Here is a 22,121-nt window from a genome sequence, read left to right as displayed (position 1 = left end):
TGGCCCCAATTCAGCAGAGCATTTAAGCAAAACACTGAGGTGTTTTATTGAACATCAGCGGACTTAAGCAGGTTCTTAACTCTAAGCATGTGCTTAAGTCCTTCAAGTTTAGCACGTGTAAGGAAGAGTTTTGCTGAATAGGGATGGATCCTGAATCGGGGCCTATGTGACCTAATGCAAACTGGTCACAAGGCTCAATGAAGACAACAAAATATAACATACTTAAAAAAACACTCCTAAATCAAAGGGAAGGCTTTGTGCAGGTGCCAATGCCGGTTACTAATATTATTATTTGTACATTATTTGCTTTGCTTTCCCACTTCCAGCTCTCTCCTCATGTCAGCAACCTCCATTGGGACCTGGACAGTCAGACCATCCATCGCCTTCTTCACACACACCTGGCAGCCTAGGCGTGATCTGAAAAGCAGACACAACAGAATGAGCCTCATACATTTTTATGGCAAAGGAAAGAACCCACTAGCTGCTCCCACCACCAATGCCCACACCATTCTGTTTGTCCCCAGATTCATACAACAGCCCAGCTATCACAGGATGGAGCTAGCAGTACCCCCCCTAGAGGAAGGAGATTCTTAAGACATGTTCATAATAGAAAATAAATCACACCCTCTCAGTAACTGGTGCCTTATAAACACAGAGACTGGACTACGAGGAGCGAGACAGAACGTTCCCAGTCCAGAAAGTGGTGGGTTTCTGTGTGCCAACTCCAACAGGCAGAAATGCTTACGTATCAGTGAGTCCATAGGCCAAATCCAGCATGTCCAGCTCCTCGTCTGTAATGGCATCCAACTTTTGAAAGACGTCCTCCTCAAAGATGAGGTGACACGTGGAGCAGGCCAATGTCCCTTCACAGGCACCTGCGGGAAGCGGGAGGGGTCAGCACAGTGCATCAGAGAACAGCAAGGAGGTAGGGGAGACACTCTTGAGGAACTGTGAGAAGAGGCGGCCCTGCCTATACCCAGGCCGAAAGTGCGTCAGGAGCAGGGCCGGCTCCAGGCACCAGCTTAACAAGCAGGTGCTTGGGGCGGCCAAGGGAGAGGGGCGGCACCTGCGGCAATTCGGGGGCAGCAGGTCCCTCACTCCCTCTAGGAGCGAAGGACCTGCCGCTGAACTGCCGCCACCGATCGCAGCTTTTTTTTTTTTTTTTTTGCTTAGGGCGGCAGAAATGCTGGAGCCAGCCCTGGTCAGGAGAGGTTCCAGAGGGAAATCAAGGAGCCATTCTTGCTACTAACACATTTACTGACAGCCCCGCGCCTCTTATCCAGAAGGATCCCAAAGCCAAATTAATACATAGTTGAAATATGAACATATTTAAGAAGTGAGGTTTTTACCGACGAAAGCTTATGCCCAAATAAATCTGTTAGTCTTTAAGGTGCCACCAGACTCCTTGTTGCTTACATTAATACAGTCCATAGGGTGCCAGCTAGGACAGGGCGCACAGATATTGATGTTCTGGCCCTTTAAATGAGACAGGGATGTGAAACCCCTGCTCCCCGGACACATACATACTCAATAAGGACTGTGTGGCAGAGAGAGAGAAGCTGGCCCCCAGTTCAGCGATCTGAGTTTGACCCAATTGCAGAACTGATGATAACCAGAACAGTGAGTGACGTTGCCAGACCATTGCAAGCGCGTCTGCAGTCTCGCAATTCCCCACATTGCTTATTTCACATTTGTGTTTGACCCTGGTGGGCTTTATTATTGCACCTACCAAAGCCGTCGATGCCCAGGTTTTGATTAAACACCACTTCCAGCAAACTCTCCCCTTCTTTGGCTGTGGCCGTGAGTCTCTCTCCATCCCGGTTTATAAAATGCACCGTCACTCTGTCCGCAGAGCTGTCAAACAAGTTGCAGGAGGTCAATGCAAGCTGGGCCACTGCCATCTATGAAACAACTGCCAGTTGAGCAGGAGAACGAAGCAGTGATCACATGAGGAATTTACATAAGCACCCAGCTTCTTGAAGGGCTACAATACAGTTGCATGAAAGTCCCTACACTATGTATCTTCATGTGTCAGTCCTTGCCATTCACTGCACAGGGAAGGGCAAGCTAGAGCCATTCAAATCTGAATGGACTCAAACTTTACCCCTTCAGCAAATGTTTCTAAGAACAGAAATTTGGTTAAGGGTGAATGAGCGTACCTGTGCTGCACCTGCAGCCTGTGTATGGGCAAGCGGTGGGAGACTGTTGATTTAAACCCAAAGAGCTTGCTAGACATTTGCTATTGCTGGGAGAGGGGGGCCTCTCTGGGCTAATCCTGTATGGAGTGAAGTGAGGATACTGCACAGTAAAGCTGCTCAGGATCAGATTTAAATTGTGCAAACAGGGGCTTGCTCTTTTTTCCCCCCAGGAGGATTATTTGCAAAATGCTCCATTTCTACTCTTTGTTAGTTCAACCCCTGAAAGAGTCACTGGGAGCCTTGATAATACACCAAGAGCTAAATTCATCCTCATCATAAGAGGGATACAGCTTTCAGTGTATGAATGGAAGTCACACCCGTTTTCACTAGGGCTAGATTTGGCCCTAAAACTCTATATGAAGGTGAAGGTCCAGGGATTTTGCTGAATATGCCCATTCTGGCTGGAAGTCTGCATAAAACTCACGACCGGTTTCTGCAGGGATGCCTACAACAAATCAACCTAGATATGTTGCCTGTAATAACTAACTATTGCATTATAGCAATAACAATAGATCAGACCCTGCAAGCACTGTGTAAAACCTGAGATGGGTTCTTTCTGCCTCTACTTAGGTTATTCTGAAGTGCTGCTCAAAAGATGGAGAGGGATTTTCTCTGGATATTAAATCACCCATCCCCTATGCTTTTCTTTGCATGAATGCAACCTAATCAGATTCCTGTCGGTTGGAGAAAAGAGATTGGGAAATATGGAGAATGTAGTATAGACAAGGGAATCACAGCAGAGGGCTATCAATTAAACACATCTGGCCCTGAGCTTGCTGTAAAACATACACTTGTGACTTTACTTGGGTTCCCCAGGGTATGCCATGGCAGGAAACATTCAGTCTTTGTGAGCTATAAACTGCAAGCACACAAGCTTCATCATATGGAACTCCTAAAAGTCATATGGGTCCAATTAACATTTCTGTGGCTAGTGTATTTCTGTTACACAGGGCCGGTGGAACCTATTAGGCGACCTAGGCGGTCGCCTAGGGCGCTAGCATTTGGGGGGCAGCATTTTCTTCGGTGGCGACCGGATCTTCAGCCACCCCGGTCATCGTCGGCATTTAGGCGGAGGGAGCTGGGCGAGGGGGGCGCGGGGAGGGTCGCCTGCAGCAAGTAGGGTGGGGGGGGCAGCATGCAGGGGAACTCCCCGCCCCAGCTCACCTCTGCTCCGCCTCCTCCCCTGAGCATGCCGCCCCGCTCTGCTTCTCTCCCTCCCAGTCTTGCGGCGCCAAACAGCTGATTGGCGCTGCAAGCCTGGGAGGCGGGAGAAGTGTAGCAGCAACGGCGTGCTCAGGGGAGGAGGCGGAGCAGAGGTGAGCTGGGGCGGGGAGCTGCCGCACGGCTCCCTGGGCTGGGGGGGGAGGTGCCACGGGACGCCTCAGGGCGGAGGGGGGAGCTGCCACGGAGGAGTGCCGGGGAGCTGCCGCGGGGCTCGGGGAGGGGGCGGAGCAGAGGTGAGCTGGGGTGGAGAGCTGCCACACGGCTCCCCGGGCGGGGGGGGAAGCTACCACGGGGGGGCGCCTGAGGGCGGAGGGGAGGGTGGGGAGCTGCCGCAGGGGGGGCACCTCAGGGCGGAGGAGGCGGGGACCTGCCGCAGGGCTCCGTGAGGGGGGAGGGCGCAAGGTGGAAGTTTCGCCTAGGGCGCGAAACATCCTTGCACTGGCCCTGCTGTTACACGTCTCCTATGCAAGAACAGAGGCAGGATTTTGATAACCCAACTGTGCTTCCCACACAGTGCTACCTCCACAATACCTAAGGGGTGGCCAAACAATTCAGATAAAAGACTTTTTTGCCCCAGACTTAAACAGAACATAGCTAACAATTGCATCATTGCTGATTTTCACAGCTGCCTGTGCTGCTCTGGGTTCCTCCTGGAAGCAAAGTTGTCAAGATACCCCAAGAGGAGCTGTCTGCATGCTGGTTCTGGAAATCTCATGAAACAACCTGTTCTGGCCCAGTTTGGCAGATCAATTACATCCAAATTACAGATGGTGAAGTTCAGCATCTGTTGAATGCTTTGAGGTTCAACCATCACTACAGTAAAGTGCCAGAAAACTCACACCCCAAGGTTACAAAATCAGGACCGACAGCGCTAAAATGACAGGTGAAGGGCTCTGAAAACAACATCCAAGAGAGAAGTGGAAATCTCAGATGAGGTGAAATCATTCTTGCTGAAGGGAATTTTCAGTTTAAATTGACAGCCCTAGAGACCTACAGAACAGGCCTGCCAACACTGACCTAGAAGAACCATCTCTAGGGAGGAGAGGAAAAGATCAGCCTCTGTATCTCACTCAGTCCTTAAGAACATAAGGACGGACATTCTGGGTCAGACCCATGGTCCATATAGCCCAGTATCCTAACTTTTAACAGTGCCCAGTGCCAGATGCTTCAGAGGGAATGAACAGAACAGGGTAATTAGTGAGATCCATATCCCCATCATCCAGTCCCAGCTTCAGGCAATAAGAGGTTTAGGGACACCCAGAGCATGGGGTTGTGTCCCTGACCATCTTGGCTAATAGCTATTGATGGACCTACCCTCCATGAACTTAGCTAATTCTTTTTTAACTCAGTTACACTTTTGGCCTTCACAACATCCCCTGGCAACAAATTCCACAGGTTGACTGTGTGTTATGTTCCTTATGTTTGTTTTAAACCTGCTACCTATTAATTTCATTGGGTGACCCCTGGTTATATGTTATGTGAAAGGATAAATAACACTTCCGTATTCACTTTTTCTATACCATTCATGATTTTATAGACCTCTATTATATCCCCCCCTTAGTCATCTCTTTTCTAAGCTTTTGCCCTCTATGCCAACTTTGACAAGAAGATGGCCAATTCATGCCACCCATGTGAGGACATCTGTCCCATAGGAGCTAGACTGAGACCCTCCCCCAACTCATTTCCCATCAACCACTGAACAACCAAATTGTAAACAATATTGGCCTAGTCAAGAGGTGCACTGGTGGCCTAGAAGCATATCACAACACCAGCTCGCTGAGCGTTTAGAACTTGATGGACTGACAGAGTGGCACACTGAATACAATGGCATCGTTCTGCATAGCACCTCTGAATGGTGACCTGCCCATACTCCTGTGAATTCACAAGGCAAGAATTGTCTCCAAAGTCAATAGAACTTCACAGCAGCTCGGTCTCCCTGCACCCCACTCTCCCAGGTTGACTTTGCAGATTGCTCTCTCAGCCGTCTAGAAAGGGATGTCACCCATCTAGCAGCTTCTGATACATTCCTGAGCAACAGAAGTGTTACTGCAGCCACATGGCCTTGCTTTTGTCGTTGCTGGCATCAGAAGAAGGTTTTGCAGCCTTGAGAATGATGTGTTTGTTTAGTAGAGAGAATTGGCCAAGCCTGTAATCCTCTGGTTTGCCCCTTATACAAGGCTGAATGAAACAGCACCCAGTTTCGCACAGTCAGAGTAAGACTTAAAGTGAGCAAAACTCAGCAAGGCCACATTCCTGGAAGCCCAAGGGACAAAGAAACATGCAGTGACGCTCAAATGTGCTGGGAAATTATAACACAGTCTACCGATTTCTTAGCAACATGCCCATAGAGTGCAAGTACACAAAATCAAATGACCTAAGTGTATACCAAACGCTCTGAAGTTTCCAGTGTAGCTGCCCGGAAGGATGTGCTACCTTGTATTTCGGCTCAGTTGCCTCAGGCATGCTCTTGGAAAGCCCGAGAAGTAAGCAGAGGGCAAACTTGTTTATTAGGGATATCCCGGAGACAGTTGAAGCAACAGCGGGGAGTGCTTAGGCAATGTGTTCATTCCTAGCTGTGCAGCAGCAGGCAGAAATCAATTATTTCTGGCATAGGGAGTCCTCCATTGATCTCTTTCTATCAGTGAGTGCAGAAACAGGTGAGAAGGACGGACCTAGGCATAGGTGCCGACTCCGTGGGTGCTCCAGGGCTGGAGCACCCACAGGTAAAAAAATGGTGGGTGCTGAGCACACATCGGCAGCCACCCTATCCGCTCCTCCTCACCCCCCTTCTCCCCCCCAGTCGTAAGCAACTGTTTTGCAGCATGCAGGAGGCTTGGAGGGAAGGGGAAGGAGCGAGGACGCGGCACGCTCAGGGGAGGGGATGGAACTGGGTGGAAAGAAGTGGGGTGGGGTGGGAAGAGGTGGGGCAAGGGTGGGGCCTTGGGGGAGTGGTAGAGTGGGGGCAGAACCTGGGGCAGAGTCAGGGGTTGAGCACCCCCCGGCGCTTTGGAAAGTCGGCGCCTGTGGACCTAGTTCAGACAGTTTTCATTCCCCTCTACCATTCCCAAATGCATTAGATAGAACTTGTAGCATATACCTACCTCATTGTAATGAATGGTCCCTGATCAATCCTTCAGAAGCAGATGAAAAAATTTACCTGTGAAAACTCCACTGTGGGAAAGTGAGTGGAAATTCCTTCCCTCTACCAAGCTTACTGATCAGATTAACTCTGCACCAGTGATCCAGAATCACCATGATTGTGTCTAGCACCATCTATACTCTTAGATAATAGTTGATCACGAGCATTAATCGTCACGATTATGCCCTTGTTACAGTATCTCTCTAAATAATTAATTGCTCTCTTGAATCCTAGTAAAATGGATTCCATCAGTGGCCTCCAGTGGTAGAAAATTTGAAACACTGATGATTATCTCTTGAAAAAGCCTCTGCCTAGATTTAATCTAAACTGGCAGGAGAAGGGAGCAGAAGGGTTGTCTTATTTCCTTGTCATTTTCAGGACCCCCTATGTGTTTTCCCATTGCTACATAATTCAGCTAGGCAAGGTATAATTCAGAGAATCATGTACCGTAAAGTTAGGAGGTCTGCCTATTGCTTTTCAGGGAGTTTCAATCACAAAGCAATACCTAGAACATTTTTCAGGGCAGGACCCCCTGGAGATGAAAACAGTGAGAGAAGTCAGGTGGGAGACCCGTTCCACAGTAGGAATGGTTTCTTATACACACTCATGTGACATGAGTAACAAAAATGGCCTGTTGCAGCCAGAGGCAAGCAGCGCAGTCCCGTTTTACTAGGCAGAGAAAATCTTTAGAGCCATTTCAGCCGTCCGCCCCCAGTGAGATTGACTGAATCGCTCTCTCGGTCAACAAAGCAAGCCATTTAACAGTCTGTGGAACTTCTCAGGTGTCTGAAGTCAGTGTCTCCCGGAATCTTTCCCATTTGTCCTAGAAACTGAATAAAAGGATTGGCTCCTTCAAAATAGAGAAAGGCAAAGTGGCGGGATTGCACTTAGAGATGGGCAAAATGCTTTGGAAGAAAGAAAAGCAAACTCCAACCTTCACCTACTTTCTGAACCAAGCCTTTAGAGCGTCAGCCATCACTAAGACACCAGTGCTACAACCACCCAGGCATGGAACTTCCATTGACTTCAAAGGGAATTCAGCATAAGAAATTCATGTGGGATCATGCCCCAAGTCATATTCTTGATTAAGTGGGTGCTGTAGCAGCTGAGTGATAGCATGGTGCAGCAGACAGAGCACTGGACTGAGAATAAGGCACCCCGAGTCCTGTTGCCACTGACTCCTTGTATGAGTTCAGGAAAGTTACACAGCCCCACCGTGCCTCAGTTTACCTCTCTGTATAATGGCAATGTGATAACCCGCTTTTTAAGGCACTTTTAGATCAACAACCGCCATTGTTAGGTATATATCAATCTTTTATTTTTTTAAATCATTACACCTTACCATCACTGCCTTAGATTAGTAAAACTGAATGAATAATTTAGGCTGTTTACTTTGATAATCTCACACATCCTGCAGTGTAAATCTCACTGTTTAGAGAACTGAAATGACTTGGAAGATTTTCTCTGGCTTGTCAAACAGGACTCCACAGCTTGCCTCCGTATGGTTACAATATGCTGTCCTTATTATGCATATGGTGGATGGGTGCATGGATGTAAGCAACCATTCAACTCTGTGGCACAGATCTCCTGCCTTACTAGACTAGTCAGTTTCACTCTCCTGTCTTCACAGACTATTATTCCAACCCTGCGGGGGAATATTTAAACAACATAAGATTCAAACCTCTGGTTGATTGCCATTTTTACATCATGACAGAATTCCTATTTATATTACATTTTGCAAAACTCTTGTTGTTCCTTAACAAAATCTTGGACCAAGATTTTCAAGAGAGTAGTGATTTTGGGTGTCCAATTTGAGACACATTAAATGTGTCTAATTTTCAGAGGCAGGTGCTCAGCATTTTCTGAAGATTTCTGCAAGATGTTTCAGTTTGGGCATCTCAAAAACTGAAGCACACACAGTCACTAGTCTCCTCAGGCTCTACCTGATACAGAAAACTAGTAGAGGAGTGGCCCTTTAAATGTTTATTTTTTCAAAGATATTTTATAAGGCCATATGAAAAAGCATGGTGCCAAAAAGTACTGCTGGAAAGAATTTAGTAAGCAACAAACTAATTAAAAAGGAAAACAGTTGATAGTGGCTGTTCATAAGTCCCATTTAACAGGCTTATCACTACAACTCCTTTCTCTAAGGTCAGATAACAAAGTGGCCTATTGTGTTTTCCATTTTGCTGGCTGGGCTCTTTTTCTAGATGGGTCTTAATCTTTGCTAGCAGATTAAAGCCTGACTCGGATCACATTTGTTTGGAAGAGCTACAAGTTCCCTTTCTTTTCCCCAGAGAAATGGGTTTTCCTTCCATATTACCCTTAACACAAATGGAGCTCCTTCAGGACTAGCTAGAGAAGATACCATCAGAACTGGTGAGAGACTTGAGGTAAAACTGAGACCCACCCAGAAACTCTGTGTTTGATTCTGCATCCCTTACTCTCACAGAACAGCACCATTTACCTCAGTAGCCTCCCTTGTCAAGCCTGCCCCCACAACCACCCTGCTTTGCCAATATTCCCCAGCCTTGTTCTCCCATTGGTCAGCTTCTCACACAACCTCCTCCATAGCTATTCCTGTGCTGCCCCTTACATATGGCACGACCTCCTTGAGCAAATCTGCAAAGCGCCTACCCTGCCCACGCTTAAGTCCTTAAAATGCCACTACTGCTGTGCTCCTTACAGTAAGCCACGTTGCCTTGTATCTAAATTGCCTGTTGTTGGTCCCCTCAGGGCCGGTGCTACCATTTAGGCCAACTAGGCGGTTGCCTAGGGCGCCAAGATTTGGGGGCACCAAAAAGCAGCACCCCCAATTTTTTTTATTTTTTTTTTTTAATTTTTTTTTTTTTACAGCATTCGCTGAGGGAGAGGGAGTCTGAGCTGTGAGCAGGCAGCCCAGGGATTCCCCTGGGTCAGCACACTGCCAGCAGCACAGGGGAACCCCTGGGTCAGAGCTGCCGCACGCCTCCCTGGGCCGGGGGGTGGGGAGCTGCTGCGGGGGGGTGCCTCAGGGCTGGGGGGGAGCTGCCGCACGGCTCCCCGGGCCGGGGTGGGGAGCTGCCACAGGGGGGACACCTCAGGGCAGGGGGGGAGCTGCCGTGGGGGGGGCACCTCAGGGTGGAGGGAGGGCAGGGAGCTGCCACAGGGCTGGGGCGGGGGGCGCAAGGTGGAAGTTTCGCGCCCTAGGCGAAACTTTCTTGCACCGGCCCTGGGTCCCCTTTCCCTCACTAGTTGCCATTAGATGGTGAGCTCCTTAGAGCAGGGACCATACTTCTCAAGTATTTGGAAAGTGCCTGCACATCATGGACAACATGGGTAATAACAAACCACACTAAATTAGTAGCTTGCAGCACCAGGCTCTATGCTTTTAATTGACATTCTGCTTTTAAAACCACCCAAGGATTTGGTGCCAGTGAAATACCCCTTCCCTAATCCAAGCCCATTTGCTCTTTGGTTTTGGATCAAAGATAAATGCTTTGATCGGACTGTAGGAGGTTGACCTGTTGATTGTTTGGGCCCAATGAGGCATACTCTGATCTCTGGGGGACTTTCTTTTAAAGGTGCTGAAAGCAGCTGTAAGGCACTACACCTGACCCGCCAGATGCTACAGGGCTCAGTTTATGTCTGATTTAATACATATTTTAAATAGCTAATCCAAGGATGGATTTGCTGACCCCTGCAATCTCCAAACTGCTTCTGGGGTCTGGCCCTGGGCTGGGATTCTGCAAAAGGAGAAGGAAGAAATTTTTAACTTGTGAATTTAAGAAGAGCTGGATTGAGTCTTCTCCCAGCCCTTATTCCTGAATACTCTCCCCCATCCTTTAGCTGGCAGACTCATCATTAAAAGACAGTCCTATCAAAGAACAGGAGCCTCTCCAGAATGTGCTATCCCGATGGGATCCTAAAGTCCTTCTGCACAAAGAGCTCATGTGCTCAAGAACCGCCATTGGTTACTGTTCTGTGTAGTGCCATGATGGAGAGGTGGGTTTGCGGCTTGGTCTCTGCCCTACAGTGCATCCCTGAGTGGAAAGTGAGGAACCCATGTTGCTCAACAGTGCCCCCTGTGGCCAATTAAATAGAAGCTCTTATTGGGATCCATCCACTGGGGAAGGCAAATGGCTTCAGCATGCTTGCCCAAGAACTGTGGAGGGACGTAAAGATTGGGAGATCCTTAGGGGAAAATGTAAATAAACGGTGGGATCCATCCAAGAGAAAACAGGGAGAATTTGAAAAAAAACAAAAAAACAAAACAAAACAAAAAACCTTGTGTTCCTGTTTGTATGTTAATAGTGTAACAACCCTTATAGTAAATGTGGAGTCAGCTGTATTGCCCCCAAGGAGGAGTTCCTGAGAACCTTCTGCTCCCAGCTGTGAGGGTGACAGTCAGTGCAGTGCAATGTGAGGTGCTGGCTTCCGCCCAGGAAGTGCGTGCACTGCTGCCTGCGCAGTGCTGCCAGCCTTACCAGCTGGGGAATGAAGGACAAGGTCAGAATCTGAACTCACGTGGCTGTAGCTAGAAGCCTTGGCCAGCCCCAGGCCATGTGTTGAATACATCCTTCAAAAAACCACATCACACTACACTAATAAAACCCTGAGAGGATATCTGTAATTCCTTAAACTCCACTGGCCCTTTCTGAGAAAAAAAGGTTACTGAGGTGAAATATTTGACATCTTTAGGACACACGACATGACCTCACCTTTCCCGCAGGCACTGAAATATAAACCATCCTGCGGCACTAGAGTATGTAAAGCCACCGTATTGGAAAATGGGCCCTGGAGCCTTTCATCACACACTGGGAATCCAGCCCTACTGGCAGTGACTGAGTGTATTTTATCCTCTGATGGGTGTTTGGAGGCATAGGGAAAATGATGCAAGTCTCAGACCAATTTCTACCAAACAGGGGTCCACATCACAAAAACACTGTCATGGTTTGCATTAATTGGCCCCCTTTTCAGCTGTCTCCGCAGAGAGGCCGAGGACTGGCTGGGGCAGTGCGGTTCAGCTCACTGGCTGGGGCAGTGCGGACTCAGGAACCTGGCTTTTCCACTGACCTGCTGTGTGACCTTGTCAAAGCCACTGCTTATCTCTGGGCCTCTGTCTTTTCCTCCATCCCCCATGTGTCTGTCTTGCCTCTTTAGATTGTCAGCCTGGCCTCTCACCCTGTATTTGTACAGCACCTAGCACAATGGGACACTCATCTCAGTTGGGGTCTCTATTATAACACAAACAAACAATAACCATCACCAGGCTATGGAGACTCAGCTGCCCTCTCACCCTCCAGGTCAGCAGTGAAGCACTTGGCAGGAGAAGAGGGAGAGGGAAGCTTGCAGTGCTGCTATGAATAAAGAAAGGATTTCATTCTCCAGGGCTGTCCAACTAGCACTAAACTCAGACAAAAAGAGAAAGGAATCAGCCAAGGTACATAAATGTTGCCACAGTCAGAGAAATACTAGTCCCCAGCATTTGCTGGAACTCACTCAGATCTAAATACAGGAGGTATGCGCAGCACATGCTGAACTTGCCCCTCAGTGGCTACCCCCCACTAAATATTATCTACTGTCCCAATTCAACCCCCTGTCGACTGCTCTCCCTTTAGGACACCAAGTACAATAAGCTAGTGAGAGTACACAGGGCAAGAACCATGCACAGATTCAGCATAACGTCCACCCCAGTTGTCCCTCAGGTGGCATTGCCTCTTTCATTCTAGATGCAGGTGAAGCCATATCTCCCACAGACCGGGCTGTGGTCTCGCAGTGCCAGTCTCACCTAATTAGGGGATTGCCTGCTATTTATTTTAAACATCCTCACTAATTTGTCTGTCCCACCCCTGCACCTCAGCAGGCCGAGATAGAGGAATGAGGGGTCAGACTGTTTTTTCCTGAAAGGTCCTGGAAGAAATGAGGTAGAGTTGAGTCTTTTGCTTACCCTGTGTCCCTTGGGACATCACGGAGCCTGTGTGTGGAGCTGAAGCTTCTCTCTGGCTGCAGGCTGGCAGGTGCCTGACTGTGCTCAGCTACTCTGAGGCATTGAAAAGACTGAACTTTGCCCAAATTAAGTCCATTTAGCAAGGGGCGGATAAGCCGTGGAGCACATCGGGCCATCATGCTAGCTGAGTCTTGCTTTATGTTTCCTCGTTCTTTTTTTGTCGCAGGGCTGGCTAGCTTCTGAGGTATAAGTACAGTTGAGGGTGGAGGGGGGGGGGAAATCTAGGACAGCCTCCCTGTGGAGGAGGAAAGAGGGTGTATCCTGGACCTGACTACAGCCCAACCCACTGGTGGAGTTTTGTAAGCAGCAGTAATATGCAACCCCTGAGCAGGTTAGAACCCCAACTGATCACACTTCACTATTCTTCCCAATTCCTGTTTCATTCTAGCAATCAAACAAAGCCATTTTCAGATGCTATCTTCAGTGCAATGCCCAGCTACAATATGTATATCTGACCTGTGGGTTGAAACAGTGCACTAGGACTTGAAATTATTGAGCTCTATCGCTGTCTCAGCGAGTGTGTGTCCTTGAGCACTTAGACTAGTGAGTTAGGACTCCTGGGTTCTATTCCTGATTCAGATGCTGTATCACTATGAGCAAGTCACTTCATCCCTCTGTGCCACAGCTTCCTTTCTGTAAAATGGGCAGCTTTACCTACTTCACAAGGGAGGGGAGAGGCTCAATTAGTGAATGGTTTTAAAATCCTCAGCTGCAAAATGCTACGCAAGCATGGATTATTATCCTAGTCATTTAAATGTACAGGGAATTTAGTACTGGTGGTAACCCTAGAGCCTCAATTTATTCCCAAAACAAGTATGATCATGGCAGCAATAGTGTCCTCTGCCCTGTAACAATACTCCTCACCCCTGACCCGAAAAGGACCCGCCACTATAGATGAGAGGCAAGTCCAGTCCTGGACTGATCATTTCAAAAGACTGAGTTATCCCTAAACAAATCTGAATAATTTGATAGTTAATAGAAATATTTGTTTTAATGATCTGTATCATAATATATCCTTTACATTACTATAGAGGCATTGTTAGTTACCAGTATTAGTGAACCTTTTAAAGTGAAAAGGTCTAGGGCTTCCACATAGGTTTCAGAAGAGGATAGCAGCAAACCACCAATCAATCCCAAAAGGCAGAGACATTAGGAGATTTAGTCTAGATCTGGTCAGAAAATGGGGCTGGGGGATGAAAATTTAGAAGCAAAAATTGTTTTGTTTGTTTTCAGTGGAAAAAATTGACTCTCTGTCAAAGAAGTGACCATTTTCAACCAGAAACTTCTTGGTTTTGGGGTTTTCCGTTTTTCCAACAAACATCAACAGGAGGAAAGCAGACATTCCATGAACAAATCTAGTCAGTCAAAAACTCCAATAATCTGTTGGAGGGGGGGAGGGGGGGAAATTGAGACAATTTCCAAGCAGCCATAATTAAAACATAATTTAAATCATTGTATTGCATTGCTCTCAAGACTAAATTGAAGGTGGGGAGAAGCTTTCAGGGAATGACATGAGGTTAGAAAGAAAGAGGATCCCCTCCCTGAGGTCTCAGAGAACCCATGATCTCTAGAGGTATCTGCCCTCCCTGTAATGTGCCCGTCCCATCAGTGAGATTCTCAAACATACAGGGTTATTTGATTCCCATTCAATGCTTTGGATCCTGTTCCTACTCCTACTGACTTTAATGAGAGAAGGGTCATCACCATTCTCTATGGGTATGTCTATACTGCCATCACAGGGTGATGCACCCGAGCTAGCTTTAATCTTGCTAGCTCCGGTAGTGGAGCAGCGAAGCTGTGACAGCATAAACTTCAGTATACACTGTACAAGCACAGCTAACTACTCCCAGATAACTACACCTGGGGCTAGCGCTGAAGCATGAGTTGCCACGTGACTCTCCTTTGGGACCCAAACTAGCTAGATTAAAGCCAGCTCAGGTATGTCTACTTGAGCTGCAATCACACCCTGTGATTGCACTCTAGAAGACATCCCCATATATGGGGGAATGTGGGAGAGAGAGAGAGAGAGAAACAAGGTGCTCTGTAATTGATTGACAAATGATCAACAAAGGTAGCTTGAACACAACAGAAACGCAAGCAGCAGCAAAGCAAGTCACATAGGATCCTCCGCTGCAAGTGCTCTGTTGGATTCATCTGGTGTCACAACCACCCCCAAACCCTTTCCCCACTCTCCGACTTTCCCCTCACTGTGTAATGCACATAGCAGCCAGTAGAGGCCCCCATAGACCATACAGGAACAGATCCATGACAAAGAATACACTGACTGAACATGGTTCTCCTCTCACCCCACTGACCTACATCCGGAGTTACTCCCTTGTAGTCATTGGCAGAAAACCAGTATGAGTGACAGGGGAATCAGGCCCTTCCCTGTAAAACTTAAGAGTGAGAGGTGGCAAGTCAGTGATTAGTCCTGTATTGATAAGCATTCTCTACAAACACAGAGCAAGTCTTAATGCCTTGCCACAACGGGGACACAGCTCAGAAGCACAACACCACGTCACCCATGGGCAGCGGGTATAATAGGCCAGGGGAGGCTAAGCCTCCCCAAACCCAGACCGTGGCCCCACCCATGCTCTGTCCCAAGGCCCCACCCTCGCTCCCCCTCTTCCCCAAAGCCGGCGGGGGCTCAGCTCAGGCTGGCAGCCTGGAGCTCAGGGCTTGGCCAACCAGTGGCTCAGGCTGGCCGGCAGCCAAGGGCTGCTCAGGGCAGCCAGCGGCCTGGGGGTGGCTGGCTGGTGGTGTGGGAATAGGGGCGGCCAGCATGGCTGGGGCAAGCGGCCCACGGCAGGCGGCCTGATGCTTTGGTTGGCTGGGGCGGTTAAGATGGGTCCACAGGCAGTCCAGGCAGCTGGGCGGTGCTTGGGGCAGTTTGGCCAGAGCGTCTCTGGCCACACTGGGGGGGCATCTCGGGGCTCCAGCACGCAAGGGGGCGTGGAAGGGGCAAAGCCAGGGGCTAGCCTCCCCGGAGAGGGGGTTCACATCCTGCCCATGACAGGACCTTAAAGGGCTGTGCACTGAATGACAGAGACATGCTCTTCCATCCAAAGAGGCTGTGTGTGGAGTTTAGTAGGAGCCGCTCTTCAGTAAGCAGCTAGATCTCTTCAGCAACCCCCACAAGAGCATTTGGGCCTGGTCTACCTTAAATGTTAGATTGACTTAACAGGTGTGAAAAATGCATCCCCACCCACCGAGAGCCATCATTAAGCCAACCTAACCCCATTCTAGTCAACGGAAGAACTCTGTCAATCTAGTTCCTGCCGCTCGGAGAAGTGGCTAAACTACAGCGACGGAAAACCCCTTCCTTCACTCTAAAAAGCACCTCCAGCATGGTGCTACAGCAGCATAGTTGTGCCTCCATAACACCCACAGCATATATGGGGCTTTACTCTGCTGTAAGGCGCACCTGGTATTATGGATCCTATCAGCGTTTGTTCAGCCCAGTGCATTTTCCCATAGTGGATGGGGGGTGGGAGCTGAAGTATTATTATTATGGCTTTAATCTAATGCATATTATTACCATCTCAGTCCAGATGATATCTGTGCCTCCCACACGGAGACAATTGCTGTATGTCCCATGCTCTGCAGGGTAGAGATGTTAAAGGAAGGAAATGAACCCTGACCCGGGCCCTGGCCAGTAAACTTGGTTTTTAATAGTCTGTACTTGCATATACATTAGAGATGGAAAAGACTTTAATTGTTAGGGTTTCTCAGCCATTGCACAGACTCCGACCCCCAGTCAATGTAGCACTGGCCCCCATAGTAAAATCTCCCGTTTTAAATTATTTGTGCAATAGGGCAGGAAAACGGACATCAACCCCTTCCCATGTCATGCAGGAGTTCACACGGGGCTGTTCTCAAGAGTGCTCTCATTCGCACAGCGACTTCACTGTGGTAGGGGAACCTTTTCACTGGAGATGGGGATCAGACTAAATCCTTGATTGGAGGCCCCTAAAATGTTGAGGAAATTCAGCCCCAGATCAACATGTAACAGCTGGTTTGTTCTCTATCTAGAGTGACCAGACAGCAAGTGTGAAAAATCGGGACGGGGGTGGGGGGGTAATAGGCGCTCATATAAGATAAAGTCCCAAATATCAGGACTGTCCCTATAAAATCGGGACATCTGGTCACCCTCTCTCTATCACATGCTGAACTAAAACATTGGGCCTGAATATCACAAAGGCTGAGAAAGTTCAGATCCAAACCCAAACTTTGTGGCTCAGGCCCACCTCTAACTTTAACCAGCAAACACTGCACATGGTTATTAAAAGACTCCTCCAATCCCCCTCTCTGCTCATGAGCCTGCATTTGTAGGTGCATCTCAGCACCTTAGTCCCTCTCTGTTCTGTCCCCTCTGCCCCCCATCCCTGTGTTAAATGAGAACTGGATTCACCATGAACAATACGGAAAAAGGACCAAGAGCACATCCAAACAAACAGCTGAGCAGCTTATCTCACCAGCAAACCTTGAACTGAGAGATACGCAAGACATATGAGCAGCAGCTCTCCTGCAAGGACACTGGCACGTTTGCTTAGCACTGACCTCCTTCACTACGAAGAATTCTGAAACAGCACAGTGAATAGCAGGTCAATGGCACAACAAGGGATAGCCCAGCTGAGGATCTGATGCTGAGCTCATTACCCCCATCCCTCAAGGGAGCACTGCAGAGACTGTGGAATTGGTGGGTGGGGAGCAACTCCCCTCCAGCTAAACCATTGCGGGGGGGGGGGGGACTTGGAGACAGAGTGTATTCAGGGATCAGCTGACAGCAGGGCATCACCTAATTTTGGACCTTTGAGGATAGTATAAGGGAGGTAGTGGGTGGACACCTCCATCTGCAAAACTAGGACCAATTCCAAAAGTAAAACGTAGTGTTTGCAAAGTGACAGAACTCACTCCCTAAACCTGGGAGACAGCGAAAGAGCTAGGGGTAAAAACACAGTGTACAGCACATAGAATGGCTCTTAGCAGCATTGTTTTGGCTGTCCAGCGGTTAGTGCCCTGTCTTGCCCAATTAGAGACCTCGATTCAAGTCCTGGCCCCAGCCTCTGCTTTGCTGAGTAGGCAGGAGCTAAGAGAGAAGGCGGCTTTCCGCCACTGCACACACCATAGGCAATGTCACATTCTGCTGCTGCAGCACTTGTACAGACAGTGCATGTAGCCCTCACACTGCCTCTGCACATGCTGTGAAGGGGGGTTCCCCCCCAGCGTGCAATAAATCATGGCTACTTTAGATTCCTCAAGCACAGGGCAAGGGACAAACCCATCCAGCTTAGGGACTGCCCCACAAACATTTGGGAGAGGTGGCAAGGTGATGTGGATTCCCTGACAGCAAAATTAAAAGCGGTGAGTAATCAAAGTGAAATCAGCACAAGGCTGAACGGACAAGAAATTACTTAATGGCATTGCAGCAGCTCTGAGCAGGAAGCACACTCAGCCGCATTTCCTGAATACCAAACCCAGGTACTTTGACCACCATTACAGCAGCCTGGGGCAGTTTCACTCCTTCTATGGGCATGTTCCTTAGGGCTCCGTTCCAGTGCTCACAAGTACACATCATCAGTAAGACGCAAGAGCCCAGTACAAACCCAAACACTATCTATGCTTCCCTTAGGCACCAGGGTTGTCCCTGCAAACACAAGTCTAATCAGTAAGCATTAACCCCAATGCTGCCAACTTAAGAGACCCTGTCAGGACTAGTAGGCCTCAAATCAGGCCTACACTCTATTAGTGCATAGCCTCTCAAAAAGCAGGATTCTCATCTAGTTTAATGCCATTGCAAATACACTCATGTTCGTGTCTTGGAACTAGGGTTTGGGGAGGGAACGATTGGGAGGTTATAAAAAAAATGCCCTCCCCCTTTTAACTATCAGTAGCTAAAATCCCCTGTGGCTACATACTGTGCCCCTCCCCGGCCTTGTAACTGTGGCAAGAGTAATTCATGGGTTGTAAATATTAAAAGGAGACTTGTGTATGGAACAATCATCTGTCCGTGGGGCTGTGAAATTGAAGAGACTGGTCTCGATCCTACTGCACATGGAACTGGCTCCTTTGTTATCTGCAGTGAGTCACGGAGGGAGAGATTGGGTATGGGAGCTAGATTCCACCATTCTAGTGTTATGCTGATGGGAACAGGGCAGGTGTTCTGTGCCCTCATGGCGAGTCAGCAAGCAGTGAGGGATTCTAAAATAGTAATTCCTTGAGAGAGGATAGAGCTAGTGGGCTGAGCTGGGAACCAGGAGCTGCAGAGTTCTAATTCCAGCTCTTTTAGGGTATGTCTACACAGCCTACAGCAGCAAGCCTTCAAACCCAGGTCAGACTCAGGTTCACACTGCCACACTAAAAGTAGCTATATGGACATTGCAGCTCAAGCTGGAGCTCAGGCTCTGAATGGCCCGAGTCACAATTTAAAAGCACTATCTACACAGCTATTTTCAGTGAGGTAGCGTGAGCGAGAGCCTGTCAACCCAGGCTCGGAAATTCGCTGCACCACCTTGCCGCTGGCCCCGCAGACAGAGCCCTAGTAGTCAATTCTCTTCTCTAGCCTCAATTTACCCCATCTGGAAGAAGGGGACTGCTGACACATACCTGCCTGCCACGAGACGGTGAGGGTAAGTTAGCTAATATTGGTAAAGCAGCATGAATGTTAGTTAAGTATTGCTTTTCCTCAGAAGGGTGTGCGCAGACACAATGGGCCAGGTACTGCCAATGAGGCAGCCACGCATAGGCCGGTCTTATCTTTACCAGTAAAGTCTGAGTAGAACAAATCCCACCAAGGTGGAGTGCCTTTGGCTAAGATACCATCCCAGAGAGACGTGCCCAAATCCAGGGACAATGGGGGGGTGGGAGGAGTTTGGTCTTCACTTGTAACTGATGTAGCAAAACCAGACCACCCACGACATCTCAGCCCAGCATTCCTCTTGTACGAAAAACCACAGCAGACATTCCTAGTGACAGAGCACAGGTAAGAGGGTCCCATGTCCGCAGGTTTAAAGTCACCTTCCAAAATTCATCATCCCTAACTCCAGATGAAAACTGCTTAATCCGCCTGCCCCATTCGGACTATTTCTATTACAGGGAAAATATTGCACTGGTGCAGCCTGAATCCATCTGTGTACTGCTCACGTACCCAGCTCCAAACACACAAGTCTGCCCCATACCAAACATGTTGAACCTGAATAGAGCAAATGGAAATAATGTGCTACAGTGGTTAGAACAGACATCTAGGAGTCACAATATTTTGGTTGGGTATGGCCAGATACTCGGGAATTGTGGGTGCTCAGCTTCCCTATAGACACAGCTTGGCAAGTGGTCGGCACCTCCACAAATCAGGCCATTCAACTCTATGCCTCAGTTTCCCCACTTATAAAATGGGAATAGCGTTTATCTGCCTCATTGGTGTTTGAGTGTTTTGAGATCTCCTGAGAAACGGTCCAAACAAAGGGGGAGCAGCGCACTTTTGCAACACTAGTGAAGAGACACCAACCAATGATTTATCACGATGCAATGCCACAAACATACCAGTGCTGCCCCATGTGACAAATCAACACCGTCAGAAACTGTCATTAATTCACCTAACCATCTTCGAAAGCATCCGGGTGAAGGTCTCCCCAGTGGTTCAAGTGTCCCAGCCAAATCTCTAGTTTACAGCAGCAAATGCTTTTCAGTCACTCAAGGATTCTGCTGGCATGAGTGAAGAGGGCAATGCCACTGCACTTGGGATACAAATGGCCTTTGCTGGAACCTGCTGACTCCAGCTCAATATATTCCAAGCCCCTTGCTGCCCTGTTCAATCTTTATGTCAGAGCAACCCTGGTTTGTTTTCCTTAAAACTTCAGAATTGGAGGCAGCAGGAATGATGGAGATTTGTAATTTTCCAACTTGCTCTTGTGACCAGGAGCTGTGCCAATAGGTCTAGGTATTTGCTTTGGACAGACTTAAGGTTCTCTCTGAAGAGCACCAAAGTTAGGGTCCCATCCAGCAGCTCCCTCTCATTCCTCTTTTCTCCCCTTCTCCTGGAGCCCCTTCTTCCTTTCCCCACTGCCTTCCTGTCCCTAATTCCTCCACTTCTCATTTTCTTCCTCCTCTTGTTTTTGTGTCATTTCTCCTCTCCACTCATTCCTTGCTTACATACTGACCTTCCCATGCCTCTGCTGCTACGTAGGCTCAACCTCACAATCAACCACCACCTTAGGTCACTCATTCAGTTGCCTCAAGTTCTGTGATGATCTCTAACACTGCAACAGAAAGTCATGGCCTTGCCCACGAGCTGCTCCTGCACTGGGGCTAAACACACCTGCCACCAGAAGCTAGCCCTGTTTTAATCACAGCTGCACTGGTGAGACTTTTCTGAGTTGAGCCCCGTGTCTGTCCAATGCGTATCTTGCAGAAGAGCTTAAACTGAGTTTTTCTTGGAAAGGAGGGAAACAAAATTATAATTCCCATATGAAGTCAATGGGCAGGGTATGGGTATATAGCAATTTTGAGCCCTGGTCGCCCTTGTGCCAGTGCAGAGCGACTAAGGGAAAGCAGTGGAGTAAATCTGCGGTGTACCATGGGTGAGATCAGAATCAAACTCCTCACACAAAGTGACAGCTGGTTAACACCACATTTCACAACTACTTACAGCAGCCAGTAAAGAATATGGTGTCTAAAACTGCAGCTGGGTTTATTCTCCACTTCTCCTTAGGGAGAAATTCTGCTCTCAGATACTCACAAGATACTCCTGGCAAAGGCTATGATGAATGTAACTTCTGTTCTTGTTTACGGTGCCATCCACTTTTACAGGACATTAAATACCAACTAGTTGCAGAGACAGGTGTCATTTTGTGACGCAAAGTCAATACAGCATGATACAGGGAGACAGCACTCTTGTAACAACCACCATCATGGGGGAATTGAACTCCCAACCTCTAGACCTAAAATTGTGAGCATTGATCCTTGAGCTAAAGTAACTCCTGTAGCTGTAATAGACTTTCATCCTCCGTTGGCCAGTCTCAAGTGAGGGACATATCATGAACACTGGACAATTGGTTGCACTCTCTCATGGAGTCTTTATGCTTATTTTTGTTTTTTCCCCATAGCCTAAAATAAAGGGATTCAAAATTAAAGTATATAATTAGTAGGAGAAAAGTTAAGAGTCCTACATACATACGAGAGCAGGACTTGGCCCCAATTGCTTTTCAAGAGTCTTTCAGGAAAGCCTGAATTACATTATGGATGATTTGCAATAACCATATTTGAATGGCATTAGCCAGCTTGGCACCAATGGGCATTTATATCCAATTGTTAATTGTGGAAATAAGGAAGTGACTGGAAGAATACAGAAGAAACTGATCTATCTGCTCGCTGGGGACGGAGATTTTCTGGGATTAGCAGAGGTGAATTACTTCCACCTGCTTACAGACTGAGACAGCCTTATCTGTGTCCACTGTGGAATATCCTCCTAACTCTGCTGTCTGCTTGCAGCACAAGTGCTCCACGAGTTGTCTCCCCCCGCTTTCCAGGTTATAAACTAACACACCCCCACCTTGTTACAGTCAAGTGCCTAATC

At 48.2% G+C, this 22,121-nt stretch overlaps 1 protein-coding gene across 1 annotated transcript; it reads right to left on the bottom strand.

Annotated features, from left to right (window-relative positions):
* Positions 1-299: 299 nt before the first annotated feature.
* Positions 300-12,669, bottom strand: LOC135883957 (adrenodoxin-like). Its single transcript, XM_065411233.1, has 4 exons — positions 12,491-12,669; positions 1,730-1,854; positions 746-875; positions 300-417 (listed from the first exon to the last, which is right to left on the bottom strand). Exons 1-4 carry the CDS (start codon positions 12,667-12,669, stop codon positions 300-302), a joined length of 552 nt encoding a protein of 183 aa, XP_065267305.1.
* Positions 12,670-22,121: the final 9,452 nt, after the last annotated feature.

The sequence above is a fragment of the Emys orbicularis genome, chromosome 9, assembly GCF_028017835.1.
Source record: "Emys orbicularis isolate rEmyOrb1 chromosome 9, rEmyOrb1.hap1, whole genome shotgun sequence".
Taxonomy (NCBI): domain Eukaryota; kingdom Metazoa; phylum Chordata; order Testudines; family Emydidae; genus Emys; species Emys orbicularis.
This window is presented reverse-complemented; position numbering and strand designations above follow the sequence as displayed.